The following is a 21,549-nucleotide window of genomic DNA, read 5'->3' as shown; positions in this document are numbered from 1 at the left end:
GGGTAGCAGCTGTCAGCGGCATCTGTCTAGGCGACTCATCGGTGACGGCGGTGATCCAGGCAGCGGGGGGGGGGGGGGCTGGGAGCTTGATGTAGCGGTGTGTGGTGGGGATCCAGGCAGCAGCTGTCAGCATTGTCCGTCCAGGCAGCTCGCTCAGAACTTGATGTAGCGCTATTTGCTGCCGGGCAGGAAGCGCTGCAGATTTTGAAAAGAATGGCCGGACACTGATTGGCTGAGCGTCCGGCCAATCAACGTTTTCAGAATCAGCAGCGCTTCCCGCCCGGCGGCAAATAGCGCTACAGCAAGGTCTGAGTCGCCACTGCCTGTATGACCAACGCTGACAGCTGCTGCCCGGAGCATCCCCGACATATGCCGCCCAGATTGCTACATCAAGATCCCAGCCCCCCGCTGCCTGGATCACCGCCGCCACCGCTGAGTCGCCGCTGACAGCCGCTGACCGCATCCCAGCCGCCCACTGCCATTCCCCAGAGCAGTGCCGTCTTCCCCAGTGGGCTGGGCCCCTACAATCCTTGGGCCCCTGGGCAACTGCCCATTCAGCCCAATGGGAAAGACGGCCCTGGTCTCTGGCTTTACCCACACACCAAATAAATGGAAGGCGCACCTCGCTGCTAATGGGACTGACCCCCCCAGGCTGATGCGCTATGTTAAGGCCCCCCCAAACATTGGGTGAAATCGGCCTCCGAGCCTGACCCCCCTCCTGACGGTCCTGGGCACACTGTTGTCGCTACAGGGGGTGAGTTATAGCTCTTCCCCTTTGCTTTGTTAAATTACTTATAATACACGGATTCCTGCTTTGCTTCCAAAATCGGCGAAGGGGAGGTGCACTGATGTCCATGAGAACTCACTTTTTTTTACATGAATTACACAATTACTGTTCTTTGTGAACTATCAGTTTACATTCACATACAATCAATGCCATTGCCTCCTCCAGCCGGCCCGGGGGGCACACATACGCCGCACGCATGTAGCCTGTGAACTGCACTCACTGCACGCCGGGCCCCCACCCGTCACTGCCAATACAACCGCAGAGTGTCGCTGCGCTGCCTGTGACTGTGTGATTGAGTTTTCTTGTTTAGACCTAGGGCGGCTTCCGTAGCCATGCCTGCTTGCTACGTCTGTGTTAGGTTTCTGTTTGGTACCGGAAGACACGTGGGGCCGCTGTGCTGGACTGCTGAGTGAGGACTCCCGTGTATTAGTACACTAGAGACGGCATGGAACTGCCGGTGCTGAACTTGAACAATGAGGTGAGGGTGGGATTGATGTCATGAGACCGGTCACTGTCACATCTGGCTGCAGACCACCAGCCTGCTGATAGTGTAACCTTTACATAGTACCTTGTAACTCTAAACAGTACATCACTCTTGTAACACCATACTACAGTGCTGCATGCTCTCTTTATATGATAATATATATATATATATATATATATATATATATATATATATATATAATCTTCCATACCATCCATTTAACTGAGATTATTTAGGTTCTGTTGCTGATAAAAACCTGGTAAAAATGCCAGCCTAAAGTCAGCCAACCGCACATACCCCATCCTGGTTTAAAGGGACAGTGGGGCAGATGTATTAAGCCTGGAAAAAAGATAAAGTGGAGATAAAGTGAAAGGAGATAAAGCACCAGCCAATCAACTCCCAACTGTCATTTTTAAACACAGCCGATTGGCTGGTGCTTTCTCGTTCCACTTTATCTCCAGTTTATCTCTTCTCCAGGCTTAATACATCTGCCCCATTATCAAAACATATTATACAAGGGATTAGCTACTATAAACATAGGTTGAACTGGATAGACGCAAGTCTTTATTCAGCCTCAGCTACTATGTAACTATGTATGGTAAGCCTAACTACGTGGGTTGCGTTTAGCTGCGCATCACAACAGTTGGCATGCAGCGTTTCTTTTACCTATGTCGGCATTCTAACTACTATTCTCAATGCCGCATCCCAAACGCTGGTCATCAGTATGAATTCCATATACATATATGTCCCTGTTGAAAGTCAATATATCAGTGTAAATCTATAATCTTCCTCATGTTAACAAAAACAAGAAGTTTGTTTCTACATTAACTGGGTAGGATCAAAGCAAGGCAGTGCCACCGAGTAGCATGAGTGTAGTGGGACGACCTGCCAACGTCACCAATGTGGGAGGGGTGTCTCCACCACCAATGTGGGTGGCCCGGCTGCTGCCATCACTGATGGGGGCATGTTTGGTACATACAGAAGTGCTGGGCTTCCCCCAGGCTCTCTGGTTAATGTGAATAGATGCGGTGCACATGCGCACAGGAATCTATTCATTCGGCAGCGGTAATATATGGGCATAGTGCATTTTGCTCTTTAAAAAATAAAATAAAAACAACAACAGCGTAATGTGAACACTATATAATGAAACTAAACATATAAACTAGATTCATATGAGGTTTCATTTAATGGAAGTCCGTTAATTATTTTTTGTGTCCAGTATTCAAGTGATGGTGACGCCGGGCAAAGCTAAATGGGGGCACAATTTACAATGCCAATCGCATCTGTACTATCTCGCGCAATGAGAAAAATGTGAGAAAAAAAATCGATATTGTTATACATTTTGGTTGCCCCCACAAGGGGGTGAGCAGAAATAAATAGGTGCCCATGGTATTCGTGACCAAACAGAGCAACAAATTAATTGCTCTCTAAAGTACAGGGCCAGAACCAATTAATTTTGCCCCAGTGTACCAGTATGTCATGTATTATATAAAAAAAAAAAAAACATTTCACCTAGACTTATGCATCCAAATGGATGGGATTCCAGCAGTCAAAATAACAGACCCCTGTCTGAATGGGCGTGGATGATTAGATAGACAGTGTCTAGATCAGGCATGTCCAACCTGCGGCCCTCCAGATGTGCTAAAACTACACATCCCAGCATGCATTGCCATCATTCTAGCATTCCCTAATAGCCAAATTGTGGCAAGGCATGCTGGGATGTGTAGTTTTAGCACATCTGGAGGGCCGCAGGTTGGACAAGCCTGGTCTAGATAGACCACCTGCTAATTCCTGGCCTTTCTGAAGCTCTCCACAAGTGTTCCTAGGCTTTTGGACAACTCATAATTATTTTCACTCCTATGTCAGAAATATTGCAAGAAGCACCTGATCTTGGCTGGTTTATGGTGCAGGTATGTTCTTTCCACTTCTGAATTATGGCCCTAACAATGCTCACTGTAACATGCAGAAGTTTAGAAATCCTTCTCTAACCAATGTCATCAGTATGTTTTGCAACAATAAGTGAGTGAAGGTCCTGAGAAAGAACTTTGCTTTTAAGTCAAGCGTAGTGACTCTGCGGCAGCCCTGCATAGTGTCCCCGTCAGGCAGCTAGTCACCGTACTGTCCCTGGGTGCTGCAGCTCTGTCACCGGTGTCCCTGGCAAGCCTAGTGAGTGCCTCACACAGCGCCGGTAACCGCCAGATTCCCTGCGCTGGCGGATGCCGATGAAGAGGGGATAATGCGGACGCCTGCGGAGAGGCGATCCATCTGTCTGAGACGCAGGAGCGTCTCAGACGCTTGTGCGTCTGAGTAATTATTGCGGCAGGGTATGGCAACCCGCCTGTGTCCGCTTCAAGGAGATGGACAGGGTTAGAGGTTCGGTAGCGCGTGCGTCTCCTGCACAAAGGGGGGTGAGTGTCATGCACAATAAAAAACGCATTTGCCAGTGCTCCAGGTTACATACTGGCTAATGCCTCCATTTCAAACCCCCACTATCCATGCCAGCCCGAAGTTTGGGGAGCCCCGCGGTACGCGTCCTCCCTACTTGTTCTTACCCCCACTATCCACGTCGGCGTGGAGATGAATTTATAAAGTGTGGCGAGCCACCGATCCCGAATCGTGGTGAGAGGGGACGCGGATTACTTGACGTGTATTCCTCGTCCCCTCGCAGGGCTCGCTGTGCTCGCCACGCTTAAGGCTCAGTGGCTCACCATACTTTATAAAATCGGCTCCACGCCGACGTGGATAGTGGGGGTATGAACAGGTCGGGAGGACGCGTACTGCATCCCCTCGTGGGGCTCGCCGCGCTTCAGGCTGGCGTGGATAGTAGGGATGTTTCAGGAACACATTCACACCTGTCATGTCAGGCAAGTAAAAATGGTCAATGGTTCCCTCACAATGTAATAAGCTACGCTAACTACGTAAGCTCCGGCTGGCTGCGAACGGGCGGGAACACTACGCTGATAATGACAGGGACGCTGACTATGCTGGCCGCGGGAACACTAATCTGATTCTGACAGGGACGCTACGCTAACTACGTAACTGCCGCCGTGAAACTAAACAAGTACCCCAGAAATTTGAAAAACCCGTCGACCTTTTGAGCTTATGACCCTGTTGACCTAACCCATGTGGACCTAAATGCATGTTGACGTAATGGTATCGACCAACATGCTGGTGACCTAATGATTCACACCCCTTTTTATAGGCCAGTGGTGTCAATCTCATGGCCCTCCAGCTATTGTGGAACTACACATTCCAGCATGCCCTGCCACAGATTTTATATAATGGATTGCTAAAACTGTGACAGGGCATGCCTGGGATATATAACTGCACAAGGGGCAGGATTGCTTTCTAATTACTGATAGATTTTATCTGGTGTTTTGGCTTTCCGTGCCTTTTTTTTTTTGCACCTCCCTTTCTTCATGTGTTCACATTATTACATATAACTTAATTTATGGTCATCTGTTTGATTTTCTTTGCATGTATGGATTACATGAGTTGTTGCTGACATTTGGTGACTATTTCAGTACAATAGCCCCATTACAAATATATTTACTGAGAAAATGTTAAATATTTAATTTACTCACTGTATCTTTGACATATTTGTATATCAATTGTCACGTTATTTTCTCAACATTTATAACATTCCTTTTTCTAGGGGGTAAATTTACTAAAGCTGTGTACACACGGGGCGATCTTAAGCACATATTGCTGACAATATGGTTGGTGAGTGGCCATATTGCCAATGATTTGTATGTGCTGTGGGCGATAAATCTCCGGGTGCGCGCTCCTGTGTTCAGCTCCTAATGGTTGCTCAGTTGTTTCCCCCGGCAGAGTCTGCCTTTTTATCAGCGACCATATCTGGTTGCTGATGAAAACGGGACACCGAGCAATATATTGCACCGTGTGTACACAGCTTATTAAAGCTTCTAAAAATGAAAAGTGCTGATATTGCCCATAGACAGAGTCTGATTGGTTTCTATAGGTAACAACACCTCTTGTCATTTATAGAACCTATAGTAAATTTACCCCTAGGTGTAGTAATGTGCCTGTATGCCATGGGTCTTCAAACTGCGGCCCTCCAGATGTTGTGAAACTACAAATCCCAGCATGCCTTGCCACAGTTTTAACACTTCCTTATAGCAAAAGTATGGGATAGGCAAAATTTACTAAACATCCGAATACGTATTAGTCGTATTCTTGTTTTGTATACGGCTGTTATCGGTGGAGTTTTTCATTTCCACATTCATGTTTCAGAGCATAATTTACAAAGGTGTCGTATTTTTCAGATTTGTATTTTCCAATGTGCTATAGAGTTGTATTTGTATTTGGCGGCCATATATACAGCTGCTAAATACAAATACGAGTCAGCAGCCTGCATGGATTGGTCAGATCCGTGCAGGCTTCAGTATAGAAAAAATAAATAATTTTTAAAAACAGCATGGGACCCTCCCCCACACAACCATAACCAGCCCTGTGCTCAAAGAGTGCAGGCTTCAGTGTAGAAAAACCGAAAAAAATATAATTTTTAAAAACAGCGACCATAACCAGCCCCGGGCTCAAAGAGCCCGTCCTGGTTTTAAAAATTTGTGGAACAAACCAAGTAGGGGTTGGCCAGAGTTTTGAAAACCAGCACCAGGCTCAAGGGACGGTCCTGGTTCCCAAAATACGGGGGACAAAAGGAGTAGGGGTCCCCCCTCTTTTGGGAACTGGGCCCAGCCAGCCAGCAGGGTAATTCCACAGCCAGGGGACACTTATTATATAAGGTCCCACGGCCAAAGCATTTACTCCATGACCAGTCAGCTCGGGCAGGGACCCTGGAGGAGTGGAGACCCCCAAATAAGAAGGGGGGTGCCTGGTACCCCTGGGTGGTGGGCATCGGGCTGATGCTTTTGTGTGAAAGTTCCAAAAATATTGGGTTAAGTTGTGGAACTACAAGTCCCAGCAGGTGGGGCATTAAAGGGCCCGCTGGTAATTATAGTTCTACAACTTAACCAATAGCTAAATAAGAGACACACACCGTAGATAATAAAAATGTAATACATACTACAATGACACATACCTACTTACCTATTTTGACAAGTAGGTTCGGTCCACTTCTGTGAAAGAAAATTATACTCACCAGAATCCTCCGGGGTAGATCGCTTCCTCTTCCTCTTGTGAGACCCGACACATGACACACTGCAAGTGTGTTTACACTTGCGGCTCCTCCAAGTCACCATGTCCTCCCTCAGACAATCAGGAGCAGGCTCTGGCGGAGCTCCACACCTGATTGTGTGCGGCTCCATAATCAGGTGCGGAGCTCCCTGGGAGCCTGAACCTGATTTGCTGAGGGAGGACCCAGTGATGTCAGTCACCAGGGAATCCCTCATTTAAGGGCAGGAGTTGCAAGTGTAAAGACACTTGCATCTCCTCCAGTGTGTCAGGTCACTCGCATTATTATTTTAACCCCCTGGATGCCTAAATGGATTGAAGAGGGCTTGATCTACGCCGGAGGACTCTGGCGAGTATAATTTCCTTTCACAGATACCCAATTTGATTTCTACAGGGGTAGTGAACTGAAGCTATGCAGTTCTTCTTCCCTGCCTGGGGTGTCGCTGTCTGCTGTTGTGCTTCAAGCTGAGTGTGGTCGGTGTATCAGCACTGATATGAAAACCAGACCTGTGCTAGAAACACCACAGCAGACAGCGACACCCCAGGCAGGGAAGAGGAACTGCATGGGTTTTCATAGAGAGTGCTAGAATGAGGATTTTGGAAATGACAGAATTATATATGGCGCAATGCAGCCCTGGTGTTACAGCCCCTACAATTGTCACCCACACTTTACAAACATGCAAACAAGAGAAAATTTGGAGCTGATATACAATGAGGCACAACAAAAAATACTTAGAGATATAGTAGAGTACAGTCCTCCTTTCTTGATATTATCTCTCTTAGTGTTCACTCTAGGATGGAGACCGGGCAGGGCGCCGGGGGGCGGACCGGGCCACAGCTGGGGGCGGTCCCGGGACGCCGGCGTCATCAAAGGGGCGTGCCCGGGCCGCAGGCGTCATCAAAGGGGCGTGCCCGGGTCGCCCGTGTCATCAAAGGAGCGTGCCCGGGCCGCCGGTGACGTCAAAGGGGGTGGGACCGGCCCCTCCGAAGCCACTATGCTGCCGGGGAAGCGCCGGGCATTGCCGTCTACGGCGGCGCTGGGCTTCCCCGTGAGGCTGTTTTAGCGGGGAGCTGCGAGAAGGGCAGGGCTCATTTTGCCCTTTAAAAATGGGGCAGGGCGCAGCGCCTAGTGGGAACACTACTCTCTTAGTGATGTTAGGATCTGGTCCAATGTGTCAGTTTCAAACACCAGTTTGTGTTCGTAATGAAAAAAGAAGAATTTTAAAAATAAAGAATTATTTCTTATGTTTGTGAATATTTCTATTGTTGCTGTGTTAGTACAGATAAAGTGAACAAAATTAAGATAAGAGTACCAGACTCACGTTTGAGTAAGCTGGTGTGAAGCTCATAAAGGTTTCTTTTGTACGTTTTTTCTCCTCGTATGTTGATGTGGTGTGCTTCCAGTTTATCTCGGAAGAAAATTAGTGTACCATATGTCAGATATTGCACAAGTTTTTAGAGAGTAGTGGGTGAGGTGTATACAATACATAATAATATTGTCTCACTCACCCCTAAATGATTTTTAAGATGTTTTAAGATCAAAAAAGTGGGCGTACCCCAACTCACACTTGTGTGTCGGGCAGTCCACTCAAGGTTTCTTTTACTTTTTAGAGACGTGGAACCTCAGGATTTCTCACCATATTTCATCCAGAATACATACAAGAAAGGATATACCCAATATGTAGATATCTTTTTTAAAAAATTAAATGGGGAATGAGCCAAAGGATAATGGCATACCTTACTCACCACTTTAGGTGGCGGCACAAAGCCTGTAGCGGTTTCTTTAATAGTTATTCAAAAACAGAATTTGTTAGGCCAGTCAGGTGTTGAAAATGTAGAAAAACTTTTAATCCAGGACATCCATAAAAAACATGAGACCCAACAAGGGTTGGGTACAATTTATAAAACAAGTCCAAAAAACACCCTAAGGTGTAAAAAACAGCACGATTAAAAACAAAAACGATACATACATCCAAAGTGTGATGGCTGTTCACTCCTCTCCAGTGGCATCAACGCGTTTTGGTCTAGGGACCTTTCGCAAGATCTACTGGAGTGGAGTGAGAAGCCAATATTTAACTGGTGAACAGCCAATCCACAGTTAACAGGAAGTGAGGTAGATTTAATTACATAACATGCTTAAAAAATTATTTTTTTACAATAAAGTCAGAATAGTAAAAACAATCCCATGAATTAAAATCATCTTACAGGCAAAAGCATAACAAATCCCAACAGAATAGCAGTTATATTGATGTTTGGATCCGTTGCCATGGAAACATTTCCTGCCTCCGTTTATAGGGGTAAATAAAAGTCACTTTGGGACTATTTAAAAGCAAACAAAAGGTTCCTGGTGGATATATAACATCCATAATTCAAAGAAATAAATCACATAGGGTAAAATGAAAGGTTTTTGTGAGTGGATTTGAATCCGGAAGTCCGTGCTCCGGTGGTGGAACGTACGCCACCGGAACTTCCTTTCCGTGATTGGTGGTGAGTGGAACGCATCCTGTAGTGGCGTCTGTTTACTTCCTCTGTTGGCTTAAGCAACAGGGGATTACATCACAGCTGAGACGATGCGCTGTGGAACGCATGAGGCGGAAGAGGCCCGCCTTGAAGTGTGTAGGAAGCAATCCTGTTTCCATGGCAGCGGACGCCCAAAGCCTGCAAAATATGCGTAACGTAATTAATGTGCATAATAGACAATTTGTCCCAACATTATACTGCTCCACAAAAGTGCGCAATTTTGACATAATACTTTTGGCAGAATAAATATTATATGGAGTGTACATACAAAAGTACAAAAATGCAAAAATATAAAGATACGAAAATACAGGAAGGCAGAAAAGCAGCATAAGACAGCTATAGGAACCACTTGAGCTCGAAATCGCTGTTGGGGCCCGTTTGGTAGAAGTGTATTACAATTATAGATCAGGTTCATCTCCGCCTCGGCTAAGGCTGATGAACAATCTGGCTGTCTCAAATTGCCTTTAACTAATTTCAAGCCTCCAAATTCAACAATTTCACTTGTGGAACTTTGATGGACCTGTTTAAAATGAAATGCCAAAGCATGGGTTTCACATCCTTTTCTTATATTCCTAAGGTGCTCCCCTAGGCGGATTTTTAATGGTCTAGACGTTCTTCCAATGTAGTATTTGTTGCAACTACATTTAACCATGCAGATGACATTTTTTGAATTACAGGTTATAAATTCTTTCACCTTAATTCCATGACCATTAATGGAGTACTCCTGCATCTTATTATTGCCATGACTCTTAGTATTTTTGCAGGCAAGACAGCTGCCACATCGATAAAATCCCTTGGATGTGCTTCCCATCGATGTGGTCTTGGTACAAAAATTGCTTCCTACTAAATTTTGTACGCTTGTAAGATTTGGCGCTCTGCGCTATATATGTTTGGGGACAATTTTAGAGGTGAAAAATAAAGTGACTTTGTGCGTTGGTGCGCTTATAATAACACCGTAAAGCAGCTAGATGTACAATTCTTAAGGTGCCATTCAAAAACACCTAACAACAACAGTACAATGGGAAAAAGAAATGTTCTCCAGCGCTCAGGTGGTTCTCAATAAATAAATCACCCTTGAAAGTGATTAAGATAAATGTCTCAAAGTTAATATCACCATGTACTCTCTTCCATAGGCGATGGTTAGTTTATGTCCAAAAGAATACTTCTCCTCCACAAATGTTACCATGCAATATAAAGAAAACAATAGATAGTGCAGACTGAAAATCACTTTTCTCTTTTAATGAAGAAGTACACTTACAATTGCGGGGGGGGGGGGGGGGGGGGGGGGTGGTTGGTATAAAAACACATTGATATCAATGACCCAGGGTAATGCAGGAAGCGAGGCAGTCTCAGCGGCAGGGTCAATCCAGTCTAGATCTGGTCAATGGCCCTCCTACCGAATGTCCGAAAGCTACAAAAGTCCCAGGTCCAGATAGTAGGCGAAATAAGTGGTTAAGAAGCGCTATACAATTTTACCCAAAATGGGATCTTTTAAAATGATCTCCCAATGCTTTTTGAAGATATGTTCTATCTTTTTATGTTCCACAGTGTATGTGGTAATAAAAGCATAAGCAAAGTCGTCCTTTTTATCATTTTTTTGTGGTTGATTAAGGGGGGTCTGCTGATTATATGTAGCTAGTTCCATACCCTTTTCTACTATATTTTCCTTATAACCACAAGCTAAAAATTTGTTTTTCATTTGACTTGCTTGTTCTGAAAAGACCTTATCGTCTTCACAATTTCTCCGTAGTCTCCTAAATTGGCCTGTGGGTACGGAATTGAGCCAATGGTCGTGGAACACTAGTAGATATGTGTCACTGTAGTATGTAATAAAGTTTTATCTACAATTTGTGTGTTTTTTTGTAGAACTACAGGTACCAGCAGTACCTTTAATGCCCCGCCTGCTGGGACTCAAAGTAGTTCCCGGAAGTGGGCGTGATTTACACTGGGTCCAGTAACAATGAACCATTAATATATATGGTGTATACTTTAGTTTATCCTATTATGCAGATGATACAGATAAATCGCATACATGTATATTAATAGTGGATATAAAACTGGTCCTGCATTCCATTCCCATGGAATGTAATATACCCGGAAGTCATAACAGGCGTCTGTCTACTGGAGGAGAGAATATCCCCTCTTCCGCCAGACTAAATAGTGGACACAAGTCAGGCTTGCCAGTGCGTGTCGCCTAAACAATGGTCAACCTGACCAATGGTCAACCTGACCCATGTAGTCCGCAGTCAACAGTAGCAATGTTATTTGTAAATAAAAATGGGCAGTGCGTTCCATGCGGCCGCAGTGGAACGCATCCTCTACGTCTTCTAGATATATAATAAAAATAAAAAAAATACATAAATGAATGTAATATATATATAGGGGGAGGGGAGCTTATAAAAAACGTTTTTTTGTTTCAAATTCAAGGTTAAAACCAGCTGGGAACAGTGGTTCTTATTCTAGTTCACTCTTTCTGACAAAATCCTTCTTAGGTGGACAAAACCATGTGCACTGCAGGGGGGCAGATGTAACATGTGCAGAGAGAATTAGATTTGGGTGAGTTATTTTGTTTCTGTGCAGGGTAAATACGGACTGCTTTATTTTTACACTGCAATATAGATCTCACTTTGAAGTAAAACCCCACCCAAATCGTATTCTCTCTGCACAAGTTACATCTGCCCCCCTGCAGTGCACATGGTTTTATCCATCTAAAGGCCCCCATACATTAGGCCGACTTGTCCGAATGACAAGTCGGACCTAATCTACTGACAACTCCCCTGGCGGGGTCACATACGATTTGGCACTTGATGTGCCAGGTTTTGCATGTGATAAATTGCATGCGATTTATCACATGCAGTCCCCCCGGGGAGCTGCTGTCAGCGGGAGCTGAGCAGGGCATGGGGGCTGCAAGCAGGCAGCGGACGCAGCCTGTAGTACCTGCGGTGGAGGGAGCCAGATGCCGAGCTGGGGACTGCAAGCAGGGAGCCAGGCAGGGGAGGCGGTGGGAGCACTGGTCCAGGCGGTGAACTCCGCGAGGGGACCAGAGAGCAGAGACCGGGTAGCATAGGGGAAGCCGGGCAGCAGCGGGCGGACATAGAAATGAATTAACAGTCAGTGATTGGCTGAGAGCTCTCTGTCAGAGAGCTCTCAGCCAATGACTGGCTGTCCATTCATTTATATGTGCCCGGCTTCCCCTACGCTACCCAGTCTCTGTCTCTGATCCCCTTGCGGCGTTCACCGCCTGGAAGTATCTATTTGCGGCATTCCACACCCCCCCCGCCCAGGATACTGCACCTACTGCCTCTCTAGCCCGGCTCCCTGCTTACAGTCCCCCGCTCGGCTCCCTCCACCGCATGTACTATACGCTGCGTCCCTTGCCCGCCTTGGGCTGCACATAAGATTTAACAAATTTTATGTGCAGCCCGTCCGACCTCCCGAATCCGACCCGATGCGCACGGGACCACGCATCGGGTCGGATGGGATGTCTGCACATGCGATTTGGCCCGATTTCGCAGCCCGATTCCTCCGAATCGGGCCCAAATCGCATAGTGTATGGCGGCCTTAAGAAGGATTTTGTCAGAGTGAACTAGAATAAGGCCCAGTGTGCCTAAATTAAATATGGTTTTAATTTTACATTTAGCTAATCTCTCCTCTATTTTTTTTTCCTCCAATTATTATTTGCAATTTGGATTCCACAGAAGGATTTCATCTCTGTAACACAACACTGATGGACCTTCTTAAAATACACACCATGGGTTATTAGGCCCTTTTTTGATATTCCATACGTACTCTGCCATTCTTTCTTTTAATTTCCTTCCTGTCCTCCCAACATATTGTTTTTGACAGGAACACTCCAATAAATAGACAACATTATTATTGTGACGAGTGATAAAATCATGTATCTTACAATCTTTCTTTTTCTCTCTAGACATTCGGTGAGGACCGTGTCTTTAATTATTTTATTATTTATTTATTTATTAACAGTTTCTTATATAGCGCACACAGATTCCACAGCGCTTTACAAAGAATATTTGCGCATTCACATCAGTCCCTGCCCCAGTGGAGTTTACAATCTATATTCCCTACCACAAGTAAAAGCACACACAGACATTCTAGGGTTAATTAGTTGGTAGCCAACTAGCCTAAAGCTGGCCATACATCAGAAAGATATTGTACCCAATCATACAATCTCAATGGATTGTATGCAGATTGTGTGCACATCTTGTGTACAAAATCATGCAGCAGATGGATTGTATGACTGATTGTATGATGGATTGTGTGTAGATTGTGTGTCCAAAAACCACCAAGGACTGCCGGGGATTTCAAGGGAAATTGTACACAATCATGAGTGCAATCGATCTTAAGATCGATCTTTCTGATGTATGGCCAGCTTAAGAGTATATTTTTGAATTGTGGGTGGAAATCGGAGTACCCGGAGTAAACCCACGCAAGTACGGGGAGAATATACAAACTCCGCACAGTTAGGGCCATGGTGGGAATCAAACCCATGAGCTCAGCGCTGTGAGGCAGTAATGCTAACCATTACACCAGCCGTACTGCCCCAATCTTGCAGGTCCTACACGTAACACATGAGCCACACCTATAGAAAATCCTTTGACTTGATAAGTTTTGTCATCTGTACGTTGTTTGTGGAACTTTTCACAATATGTTTTTTTACATTATCAGCTTTACGGTGTACAAATTTAGGTCTCTGGTAGCTTTTTTTAAAAATTGTTATTGTTCAATAGAATATTCCAATGTTTGCCAACAATTTTTTCCAGCTCTTAATGTTGACTTCTGTACATGGTAATAAAAGGAATTCCTATATTTTCCTTTTGTTTTAATTCTGCATTGAAAGTGAACATTGTGCTCCTATCGTAACTTCTTGTAACATTGTCGTCCTGTGTGGTATTATATCCATTACTAATAAATTGTTTTTGTAAGGACTTCACTGGACTCTTGGTATTCCCTAATGTTAGTGCAGTTTCTACGTAATCTGTGGAAGTGATAGATGTTCAAATGTCCCAAAGAATTAAAAAGCATTTTACAGTATTTAAGTCATTACATCAAATTGCAATTTCATTAAATTAACTTGAATGCTTTTTTTATGTATCTAATTTCTCCCTACACAGAAACATTTGTTTTTGGCAGATGAAATTCATTGATAAAGTTTTTGATTATTTAATACTCCGTGTATGCGCTAGATGGCAGCACACCATCACACAAGCTAGTCTGTTAAGCAGCAATTCAGCATGTAGACTTTTTTTACTGATTTTTCCTTTGATGTTGCCATATGTTTTTGTTATTAATATGTATTGAGAATCAATTTTGCTTTATTATCTTTATTTCACCTTAAAGGCCCATACACACTTGGTGACTTTGAGCTGTTTGAGCGGCTTTCAGCTCAAAGCCGCCCGGCGATGAGCGCTGCTGCGAGCTCCCGCATCATCGCCGGGAAAGGTGCTCATCTGCTGGTTATACCAGCAGATGAGCGGCGTTGAGGACAGCTTTGCATAGCTCTGCGCTATGCAACGACGTCCTCCCCCCTCCGTCGGTCCCGGGCAGGAGGAAAGCCGCTCAGTGTGTATGCACTGAGCGGCTTTCCCCGCAGTGATTTTTGACATCATCGCTGTCCATACACGCTGGGCATAGTCGCACAGTGTGTATGGATCTTTTAGATTTTGATTTCAAAAGCATGTAGACATATACTTTGTTCTATGTTTACAAGAGCAATTCACTTATTTTTCACTAAGAAACAAAATTAATGATCTCTAATTTCACTAACTTGTGGGCTGCGTACTTCACATCAAAATTTGTTGTTTTTCCCAAAATTATTTATAACTCTATTTTGTAGTTAATTAAGGATATGGTTTCAATTTAGTTTTTTTGTTGTTGCTCTAAAGAGAAAATACATTGTTAGTTATGGATATTATAGAGAAAAGATACATTAGGGAGTATAAAATAGACACTAAAATATTGCAGTTATGGTATATATATTGCACAATATATATACATTTTACATTCCAATGAGAGTGAATGGTGAATAAAGGTCATATACTATTTTCTTTTGCTGAGTAATCAGATGCATTTCCCTATATATTGTAAGCTTGCAGCAGGGCCCTCTAACCCCCAAGTCTGTCTGTTGTTACCCAGTTTCTTTTATCTCTGTTACTATTGTAAAGCGCAACGGAATCTGCTGCGCTATATAAGAAACTGTAAATAAATCAGGGTTGCCAACCCTCCCGGAATGGCCGGGAGGATCCCAAAAATTGGGTCCCCCTCCCGGCCCCCCCGGAAAGGTGGGCAACCCTCCCGGATTCCGGCGGTCCCCTCCCCCCCTCATGTACCTGTAATTGAAAGCTTGAAATTGGCGCGATTTGTGGCTTTTCGTCTGAAGGGGGCGGGGCTAAATATGCATATCATCATATTTAGCTCCGCCCCCTCATCGGAGACCCGCATATTTGTATCACTGGGGGCAGGGACTGATGATGTCTCCATCAGGCCTTGCCCCCAGAAGTGATGACCGTCTCCTCTCCGGGGTTAAAAGTCGGCAACCCTGAAATAAATAAATAAATTGTATGCTGCATTTCTCATCACAACCCTTCTATAGTTTACCACTATATAGTGCACTCGGTGTTACCTTGGTCTTTTCTGTCTCCAGACTGCCAGCTGTGGTCTGTGTCAGGTGACTGGCAGGAAGTGTGAGATAGCAGCATTCTGTGGGAGCTGAGCATGTATGGGTCATAAGGTCGACCACTTACATTAGGTTGGCACATGAAATAGATCAACAAGCCTAAGGTCGACAATCAGAAGGTTGACAGGAGTTTTTCACATTTTTGTCATGCCAATGTCGCCACGCTTTGGACACGGTGCCTTGCTGTGCTCGGCACACTAGTCTATTCTCCCTCCAGACCCTAGTGGATGGTAGGACCTGTTTTTGGAAAGTAATGTGAAAAATTCATGTCGACTTTTTGACTGACGTCCGACCTTTTGTCAACCTAATGCTTGTGTCAACCTTCCGACATTAGGCCCGTTGTTCTATTTAATGTGTGGACCTAAGACATTTGGTGGTCAACCTAATGTGGTGGTTCCTAAACTTTTTGAATCACCCTAAGGTATAAGAATATTTTTCACTGCACCCCTAGGCCAAAAGTGATAACATTTTATCCTTCGGTACAGTAATGTGGTGAGGAACAGGATTCACTTCTGTTTACCCACATATTTTATAACTGGAAGCCACAAGCACTGATTTTGCCTATTTCAGTTACCATAAATCAGGGCTCGACAAATGCCGGGGGCCAGGTCGCCATGGCGACCAGGTTCTGTTTCCTGGCGAGCAGATTTTTTTTACAGGTAGGAAGCAGAATCTAGTCGTGGGCAGACTTACAGCAGCGCTGCCTGACCCCCGGCAGTGTAGCGTTCCTGCTAGGTTGATTTGCGGGGCGCCGTTTTTATTGGTGCTGAGCGGCGGAGGGGCGGGATGCGGCTGTCCGAGCTGTGCTGACAGCCGCTCTCATTACAGGTCAGGGGGGCGGAACGCGGCAGGTAGTTCTGAGTGACACAGTGGCACGCTGCTAAACAGAGCAGCATGTAAACTCCCGCATCCACCCCCCAGCGCGGCGGGATGTGGCTAGTGCCACTGGCTGACACACTGCTAAAGACAGGCAGGTGGTGTGCCTGGATCTGGCTGACCCCGGCTCCCTGCTTTTCACGTGTGACTGTGCCCCCCGGCCCAGCTTGTCCTTCTACCCTCTGAAGTCTGTCTACAAGGTGAGCCTCAGTCAACCTATGCTCAGGCCAGATATACTGTACATATGTCTATGTGTATGTGTGAGAGGGGGCACTTCCAATTTTTGTTCCAGCATAGTGGGTTGGGGGATAATAGCGATTGAGGGGATGGATTGGACCCTAAGTTTTCTGTTACCATCCCTGCTTCCAGGTACAAACCCTTCCACCACCCCCCCCCCCCCCCCCCACCCCATCCCACCCTGCTGTAAGTTATTGGGAGGGAAATGCCTGCGCATTAATGGGTAGAAGGAGTGGGAAGTAAATGCCTGCCCTAGGATGGGGGGGGGGGGGGGGGGGGTTTATGGGCAATGATTGCAAAATGCTCGCTATAAAGCAGTGAGGGACCCCATTTTTAAAATTAAGCGAGTCCTGCAGGACGCACTGCAGCAGCCAATAAAAATCCCCATATAGCTGCAAATATCGTTGTGCGCTCCCGTGCATCGCACAGTACAAAAACACACATTGCACCGTGTATGGACACCCTTAATTTGTCTGGCTCCTACAATTTCATCCTGGCTCCTAGATTTTAAAAAAATTTGTCAAGCCCTGCCATAAATAATTTGAATTGTTTCTGGGCACCCCTGCAAGTGTCTCAAGGCACCCCATGGTGCCTAGGCTCACAGTTTGGGAACCACTGACCTAATCTATGTCAATCTTCATACTGTCGGCCTAGCAATCTGGGGGTCTGTGCTGGGTTCATTTCCATCAAAATGGATGTGGGTTTAGAGAGGGATTTCTGGAACTGGATTTCATGTGTGTGAGATAATGGGGCAGATGTATTAAGCCTGATAAAGTGGAAGGTGATAACGCACCAGCAAATAAGCTGTGTTTGTAAAATGACAGACAGGAGTTAATTGGTTTTTCCGTTATCATCTTCCACTTTATCTCTGCTTTATCACCACTTTACCTGCTGCCTCCCTCCATGCAGTATTATGTGTTCTGGTGCTTACAAGGCCTGGACTGTATGCCACTGCCTATCAGCACTGATGAATATTATACAGCTTTATGCTGATAAGTGCCTTGGGAAGCCAATGGAACCTCTTCAGAGCATTTGCCTGTCAATACATGGGTTGAGCTATAGCTGCAACACTTTCAGTTAAAAAGTAACTATTTGTTGTTATATAAGGCATTGGACACAAAATAACTAATGTTTCAATTTACACTGGGGTATATTCGATGGTTTCTGCAAGATGTCATAGCTCGCACGGTCAGCATTATCACGCCGTTTCCCCATCACTAGGTATTTGTAGCGACGGGGAAATGGTGTGTGCAACCGCTAAAACAGCGAGGCTCACGGCTAAATGCAGTGGGCTCCCTGCATTAGCCACGAGTCTCAATGTTTGGGGGAATCCTCGCCGTCCTCTGACAGTGAGGGTGCCCCCGCAACATTGAATAGGGTGAGCAAACGGCGCGGGGATTAAACGGGAGGGTTGCTTGTTTTCGGTGATCCCCACTGTTTAACCCCCTCGCCGGCTGCATTCAATACGACCCAGTGTGTTTGTAAAGCTGAAAAAGTTATGTGTCCAAAGGTATTGCCTGGCTGCTCATATGAATCCTGCATCTTTTTCGCCATTGTTACATAATTTTGTATTGATTATAATATTATTCATTATTATTACTATATGTGATTATTTTTTTATATGTTTATAGGTACTTGTTTCCTAGCACGGCGCCCACGATATTAAGTTGTATGACATATGGCATGCAATGGGATTTTAAATTGTATAAGCCCCTATACCTTTTTTAATTGTATAAGCACCCTAATGGGTGCTTACAATGTTAAATGCACCCCCATGCCACCCCCACTTTGAACGTCAACCCGAAGCGTGGTGAGCGAAGCGAGACTGCGAGGGGCGGCGGTACGCGTCCTCCGACCTTTTCATACCCCCACTATCCACGTCGGTGTGGAGTTGATTTTATATAGTGTGTCGAGCGCAGCGAGGCGAGCGGGCGCGCACCACTTCACATGTATTCTGCGTCCCCACGTGGGGCATGCTGCGCTCGCCACGCTTTGGGCTCGGTGGCTCGCTGCGCTCGCCACACTATATAAATTCAGCTCCACGCCGACGTGGATAGTGGGGGTATGAAGAGGTCGGAGGACGCGTACCGCCGCCCCTTCGTGGGCTCGCTGCGCTCGCAACGCTACAGGTTGGCGTTGATAGTGGGGGTGCTTTAAACATCGGAAACACCCATTAGGGTGCTTATACAATTTTAAATCGTATACCATTGTAAATGCCATACAATGCAATGGTATACAATTTAAAATTGTATAACATCGGCTGCCATCGCGTAACGTATGCCTTATGATATGCAATGCGATCGGCGCCGTGCTAGAAAACAAGTACCTGTTTATAAACTACTATGAGATGGCATCAAATATATATATGGCTCATTTGTTTCCTGCATGTACAGTATTTACAACATACTTGCCTACCTGATCCTCTCCATGAGGGAGAAAATGCTCTGTTCCTGGACTTCCCTGGTAATGTAGGATTGCCATCACCTGTGGAAAGCTAGGTAATTGATAAGGAAGGTGTTTCACCGCAGGTTATAGCAATCCTACATTACCAGGGAAGTCCAGGAACAGAGCATTGTGTCCCTCATGGAGAGGGTCAGGTAGGCAAGTATGATTTACAAGTAGCCAGTGCCATTGGTAGGCAGTATCATCATACATATATCGATATGATAACATAACCTTTTATGTTTAATATTGCTGTGATGTGGTAAAACTGTTGGATATACTTGGATTATATTATATGTGAAATTCTGGTATATTGTATTGTTTCAAGTGTGTGTATGTATATTAACCATTAATTGTGTTGTACCTTTCAGGATTTTAGATTTGTATGTATCCATGTCTAGCAGAAGTAGTTGTTTGTTCTTCCGAGTGACATGATCTAGTTATCGGTTTAAGCAGAATCCTATTCTGTTGCCAGTTTTACCTCTCTTATGAGTGCCTCCTACAACTGGATGTATGCACACACAGAGATTGGCTGACAGGGTTATCCCTCTCTCTTGTTCAATAAATCCACAACATTTTTGATCTTTTAAGGTAAGCATATTTGGAGGGATGCCGGATGACGCTCTGACAGAGGGATCCCAACTGCAGGTGTCTGACAAGGGGATCCCGACTCACAGGGGCTATTCTCCTCGACCGTCATAGGCGGAGAATAGAACCTGTAGCGAGCCAACGAGCCCGCAGCGAGCCTGCTGGGGCCTTCTTTGCGCTTACCTCCCTGTGAGCACCGGCAGTCAGGATTCCAACGTCAGGATACTGACCATTGGGATTCCCCTGTCGGAGCGCCATACCACACCCATTTGGAGAACTCCTGTAAATTAATCTGTAAAACACCCAGAGCACCAATTTTATACAGTGCAGCAACCGACCTACACCATTGTAATGCATTGGGCGGTATTCAATGAGCCTGATTCGCCATGTTTTTATGGCGAATTTGTGCTGTTTGGCGAATTTTGGACTAAAACGGTGAATCACCCTATTCAATGACCACATGGCGAATACATTTGAAGGTTTTTTTCGCCATGATTCACCGAGTAGCAATCGCTATCTTTTGATGGAGAAGTGGAATGTGAACTTTTAAAATAAAGTGTTTTGTTTTTTACATTTGGTGTAAAAAAATCTGGAATTTTATTCTGAGGAGGGGGCATGCTACTTTTATTCATGTGCTGTAAGCACATGAATATATTTTTAATTTAAAAAAAAATATATATATATATATATTTTACACAGCAGCCAGCAGGGGGCGTCGGAGCCGAGCCGCTCATTACATATTCATATATTCACTGCACCCGATCGTTACGATCGGGTGTAGTGAATATAGGTCCCCTGCTGGCAGGCTGCCTGGCACCCGGGGAGCCCACCTCCCCCCCACAAACGTTCTGGTGCAGGCAGAGAGACTTCCATCTCTCTGCCTGCCACCGTCCTCATGCTCCCTGCGGCATTCGCCGCAGGAGCTCATATTCGCTGGTCAGGGGCTCGCTGCCCCTGACTCGTTGAATACCGGAGCCGGCGAGGCTCCGGAACGTGGCGAATGTGCAGCGAATCCAAAAAAGGATTCGCTGCACCTCACAGGTATTCTCATTGAATACCGCCCATTGTTTCAAAGAAAGTCTCAACACTAAGCACACTGCAGCACATACATATTTTGCAGTTAGATTTTTTAGGAATGTTCCTCTTCTGTATAGCCACGGATCTCTTAATCATACCATGCAATTTAGAAACAAATCTGTATTCCTATGTGTGTACACAGGAGTGCTTCCAGCAGCTGTTTCTAGGCTGCCACATCATCAGTTCTGCGATACCACAGACAAATTCAGCTAGGGAGACGTGAAAGCCCTCCCTGCTGAACAATGAAAGCTCAATTTAATTGTCAATTCTGTGAGCAAGCTCATTACTACTTCTGCTTAGTGTATAATCAAAAGTTTAATGAGACATTCAAACACTTCTTTGTATGATGCTAGCAAATAAAACATTTGACAGCACAGATTAGCTTCAATGTCTTGCATACACTGTATGTTTACAGTTCTGAACATACAGTATATCACAATGATAATGTAATACAGTAATGCAAGCAGATTACATGTAATTTCAGGCAACCTTTCAGAAATGAGCGGCTTAGTCAAAATTGCCTTCCGTGCACAGTCTGTTTGGGACACGCAGTGTACACATGGTCCGATTCACCTTGCTAGGCAATTTCTACTATCTATTCAATATTGCCTAGCGTATTGTGTCATGTGTACATAGCTTCTGTGTATATTGGCAATGTAGACATCAGAAAGTTCAAGTGATATTGTGTACCCT

General features: G+C 45.1%; 1 protein-coding gene across 1 annotated transcript in view; it reads left to right on the top strand.

Annotated features, from left to right (window-relative positions):
• The first annotated feature begins 1,047 nt into the window (after positions 1 to 1,047).
• The window catches only part of SRFBP1 (serum response factor binding protein 1), a 116,303-nt gene continuing 95,801 nt past the window's right edge, over positions 1,048 to 21,549 (top strand). The window contains exon 1 of the mRNA XM_083151596.1: positions 1,048 to 1,265. Within this exon, the coding sequence (XP_083007722.1) occupies positions 1,233 to 1,265 (33 nt within the window). The 5' untranslated portion in view covers positions 1,048 to 1,232. The remainder of the gene's footprint in view (positions 1,266 to 21,549) is intronic.

This window comes from Crinia signifera, chromosome 1 (assembly GCF_055691185.1).
Source record: "Crinia signifera chromosome 1, ASM5569118v1, whole genome shotgun sequence".
NCBI lineage: Eukaryota > Metazoa > Chordata > Amphibia > Anura > Myobatrachidae > Crinia > Crinia signifera.
This window is presented reverse-complemented; position numbering and strand designations above follow the sequence as displayed.